The sequence below is a fragment of the Octopus bimaculoides genome, chromosome 14 (assembly GCF_046866305.1).
Source record: "Octopus bimaculoides isolate indiv1 chromosome 14, ASM4686630v1, whole genome shotgun sequence".
Taxonomy (NCBI): domain Eukaryota; kingdom Metazoa; phylum Mollusca; class Cephalopoda; order Octopoda; family Octopodidae; genus Octopus; species Octopus bimaculoides.
In genome coordinates, this window is record NC_142941.1 from 39,783,465 (window position 1) to 39,788,464 (window position 5,000).

Below are 5,000 nucleotides of genomic sequence, written 5' to 3' on the forward strand. Positions count from 1 at the left end.
TTAATTTATTGACCCTGAAAGGATGAAAGGCAAAGTCGACCTTGGTGAAATTTGAACTCAGAACGTAAAGACAGACGAAATACCGCTAAGCATTTTGCCCGGCATGCTAACGTTTCTGCCAGCTCCCCACCTTACACATGTGAATATATTCATATGAATGTATATATATATATATATATATACTCTTTTAATACTACATTCTACTTATATGTATGTATATATATATATATATATATATATATATATATATATATATATATATGTATATGTATATATATATATATATATATGTATATATATATGTATACAAGAATAAGGGCAGGGAATTGTCAATTAATAATAGAATTAATAATTAACAATTTTGCCAAGTAGTTCAGTATGAAAAAACCTTTATCGGTAAAACCATTTATCATCATAAATATACAGGGATTAGCATCGAGTTGCTTCTCCAACATACTGAAAATTTAGAAATAGCAGTCAAAGAACTACTGATTCTAAACTACAAATTTTTCTCTAAACGGATGGCGATATTTATGGCACACATAGAACAAAAATCGGAGGGAAAAGCATAAACAAAACAAGTCTTTAGTTAATCGGATACGATCGTTTCATGGTTAAGAGAATGAAAATTTCTCTATTCCAAATCTTCAGTCCGATATTCTGATAAATTTGAAAGTGTCTCTAAAAAAATTCACGGTAGTTTTTGGCCATGTATATGTATATATGTATATGTGTATATGTATATATATATATGTATATGTATATATATATATACATATACATACATATATGTATATATATATATATATATATATATATATATATATATATATATATATATATATATATATATATATATATGTATATATATATATATGTATATATATATGTGTGTGTATATGTATACATATATGTGTACTCACACATACATGCACACATGTATATATGCATACTCTCAGGTACACACATAACCTCACACACTCATAAACTAGTGTGTATGTGTTTGTGTGTAATAAGATATGCATAAAATTCACTTGAATTTTATGCTATAAATTGGTCTTCTGCTTGTTATTGTGAATGTAACATAAATTAACTGTGAATATCTATGATTATCTTCTAGGTTTCTTTGTTTGAAATGATGTATCTTGAAGCACCAACAGCACCAGCATCACTATAAAAATAAATGAAAATACAAACAAACAACTGAAAGGGGAAACAATGTAATATTTAAGAACTCACCTGATGTGTTTCCTCTGCTGTTGCTTGACATGGAATTCTTGAAATTGAACCTTTCCAGTGATAACTAGAATCATATGTCGAAGGAAGTTGACCCCTGGGTACTGCTGGGTAGAGATTTCTTTCTCCACTTGCACTCAGTACAGTAGCAGTAGGGTCTGTTTGAGGTGACATCTGTTCACATAAATTTTCTGATTCTTTATTTGTATCCCAAAGTTTTTTAGGAAAATCAACTCCTGAACTGTATTGTACGTTCCTTTGATCATTTCGCCGAATAATACAGATAACTATTGACACAACAAGGACTACAGAAGCTGTCACTGTTGCAACTACAATAATGATAAACAGGTTAAAATGTATTTTGTTATCTGTTTGTGCATCTATTGCTGCATACTTAGTTGATGTTTTGTTATTAACTGTCAATGTCAATGTCAAAGTTGTGGTCGCTGAAAGAACTGGAGTACCACTGTCTTTCACAGTAAACTGAAGTTCGTATAATCCTGCATCATTTTGATAAACTGGTCGAGAGTATGATAAAACACCAGTGTAAGGATTAATACCAAATAAATCTTTACCTTGGCTACTAAATAATTCATACTGAAGGAATGCGTTTTCTCGTCTGTCTCTGTCAGAGGCTCTCAGTGTTGTGATGTCATTGCTGCTCTGAGGATGGTAATGGACATCTAAACTGAAAGGGTTTACACTGGGAAAGGTAAAATATGGTGCATTGTCATTTTCATCCATGACTTCTACCACAACATTTGCTGAACTACTTAAAGGCGGAGTTCCACAGTCTTTTACTAATACTTTAAATTCATATATTTCTTGTTGTTCACGATCAAATGATTTTTTTGTTGAAATAAAGCCATTGTTTGTTATTTTGAATGGGATATTGTGCGCATTGTTTCTGTCTAAAAAATATACAAGTTGCCCTCCTTCTCCAAGGTCTAAGTCTGTAGCATTAATGAAACCAACGGGAAAGTTAGCTTCTTCATTTTCATATGTCAGAAACTTGAAGGTGTCCTTTGTAAACTCTGGTTGTACGTCATTGACATCGGTAATTTGGATAGAAAATTTCCTTTCAATTTTCAAAGATGGAAATCCTCTGTCTTGACAGGTAATCATAAAATTAATATTTTTCTCTGTTTCTCTGTCGACAGCTTTCTTAACAACTACTTTGTACTTTTTTTTACCAAGACTCTGAAGTTTGAGTTTATCATGAACCAAGCTGCAGCTGACAATGCCATTTTGTCCAATATCATTGTCTATAATCTTAACATAAGCGATAAAACTTCCAACTTTCACTCCTTCAGAAATGGTTGCCAGATTGTCTGCAGATTCAGACATAAACTTGACATCCATACTTGGTGCATTATTTTGTTGGTTGATAACATTGACCTGAAGGATAGCTGTTGAGCTCATTGGTGGGTTTCCTTCATCTCTGGCTTCTATGTAAAGTGCATAGGTCAATCTCTTTTGGAAAGAAAACGTTTCAGATAAAAAGATTTCTCCACTTTTCTTATCTAACTGGAAATTTTTCATTATTTGATCGGATGTTTTGGAACTAAAATGGTATGATACTTGACCATTTTTATCAGCATCTAAATCTGTTGCTGATAATTTTGCAATAGGAACACTTATTTGGTGTGTATTACGGAGAGATACATTATAAATGTTCTGTGTAAACACTGGGGGATTGTCATTAACATCTGCCACTAATATCTTAACACTCAGTATGCTTTGTTTCATTGGTGATCCTCCATCTTTAGCTATAACTTGAAGCATATAAGTGTCTTTCACCTCTCGGTCAAGTCTTTTGGCAAGAATTATCAACAGTTTTGCTGTTCCATCTAATTTCTTTGACACTGTCAAATTGAATGGAACTTCAATGTCATTCTTCCTTAAATTGTAAGTAATTTGAGAGTTGTGCACTCCAACATCTTTATCTATAGCATTTGGAATAAATTTTTTCATTCCTTCTCCATCTCCTTCAGAAAACTTTAGCTCCACCATTTTTACTGGGAATTCAGGGGCATTATCATTAGCATCTTTAATTATTACTTTAACTTCTAATATTTTGATGAAAGACTCATCTTGTTTCACTGCAACTTCCACAATCTTGAAACATTCAACATTATATTTACAAATTGATTCAGCATCCAGTCTTTCCACTGTGTATAGTCTGCCTGCTTTTGATACATTGAATAATCGTAAACCAGTTGAGGAATCTTGTTGAAGTTGACTGAAAGTTATCTGACTATGATCTTTGGAAGGAATTTTATCATATGACATAGTATCAGCTGCAATATCTCCAATGTATGTACCTGGACTTTTGCCTTCATTTATATAGTAGGTCAGATCAATGGACATACAAAATCTCAATGTAAATATGAGAATACTAATTTGAACTAACATATTCTAATTTAAATTCCAGTCATTAGATGTTTTAAAATGTTTCTAAATGCCTGAAACAAACAGAAAGTAATATCTTTTACTTTTATATGAAAATATGCTATGGTATACAAGATTCATAAAATTACCTGCAACATTGTTACATTTCAGTGGGAAATATTTAAAACATTTAAAACAGTTATTTTAAGTATATATACAATAATTTTTAGTATCTTTCATGTTGTGCATCCTGTTATGTCAGGAATGTATCCATGAAAATTCTGCATTTCAATCTTCTTGGAATGTAATGCAGCAAGAATGGTTATCAGTATAAATGTAGAAATATAAAAGGATTATTTTCTTTCCCTAAATAAATCAGCAATTTAAGCTTTTGTTAACTTGTTGATCAGAACAGTCCATCAATAAATTTACAGAGAAATGGTTCTGCTTGTCAACTATCTAGCTGTTTCATGGTTCACTAGCTATTATCCACTTGTACTCAAAAATGATTTGCTGGTAAAAGACTCCTGCTTGAGACAGAAAGTCTTGGTCATCATGTAAATGGCTTGCTTTTGCAACTAAAAATAGGGAAATTTTATCAGCTATCAGTTTTATGTCTCACAGAGAATAGCTATTAGATTCCCAAACCGATCAGTGTTTTAGTAATGTAATTCTGATAATGCTAATACAGAGCTAAGTAGTTCTGAAATGGAAAGCACTGATGAAATATATTTAGATATTTGATGGCTGATTCACTCTAGAGATATTGCTGTATCACACGATAATTAACATCTCATCTCTTCAACTGAACAGAAACCATAAAATTCTTAGCCATACAAGAAACATGAACCAAGTGCCAATTGTTCATGTACCAGTTTTAGCTTCTCTGAGCATCATTATCAGTACATCTAATAAAACATTGAGGAGAATTAGTTAATTTAAGCTGAGTATCAGCCATTGCGCTAAATCAAGTAATAAACTAACAGGGAATCTTGTCAGAAATCACATCTTTTAAATGAAGGAAAATTTATTACCACTTTTAAGAGTCTTAGTTTTAATTCCTTACTCAAAGTCTAATACTACATTCTTTTCCTTCATACTGTAGTATCAAGAAACATTTATTGTCATTTTGACTGCATTTTATTCGTAGTTAAAATATTATCTTTATAATATTTATAAATAATTGCAATTTATTTCAGTTATATTTCTTTTCTGTTTCTTCACAATAAAAAAAAAGCCAAATAAAACATTTTCTTAATTCAAAATACCAATCTAATCTAAAAGATGAATTGTTTATATGAATGCATTTTCAGAAGAATGTTTAACTATTCATTCTGGACTTTTAGAAGATACGTATAGTGTAATATAAAACA

At 31.0% G+C, this 5,000-nt stretch overlaps 1 protein-coding gene across 4 annotated transcripts in view; it reads right to left on the bottom strand.

Annotated features, from left to right (window-relative positions):
• LOC106872392 (protocadherin gamma-A11) overlaps positions 1-5,000 on the bottom strand; it is a 55,991-nt gene that overhangs the window by 44,242 nt on the left and 6,749 nt on the right. For all 4 annotated transcript variants that reach the window (XM_089362704.1, XM_052973067.2, XM_014919381.3 and 1 more), the window contains exon 2: positions 1,240-3,701. In XM_089362704.1, the coding sequence (XP_089218830.1) occupies positions 1,240-3,651 (2,412 nt within the window). In that variant the 5' untranslated portion in view covers positions 3,652-3,701. The remainder of the gene's footprint in view (positions 1-1,239; positions 3,702-5,000) is intronic.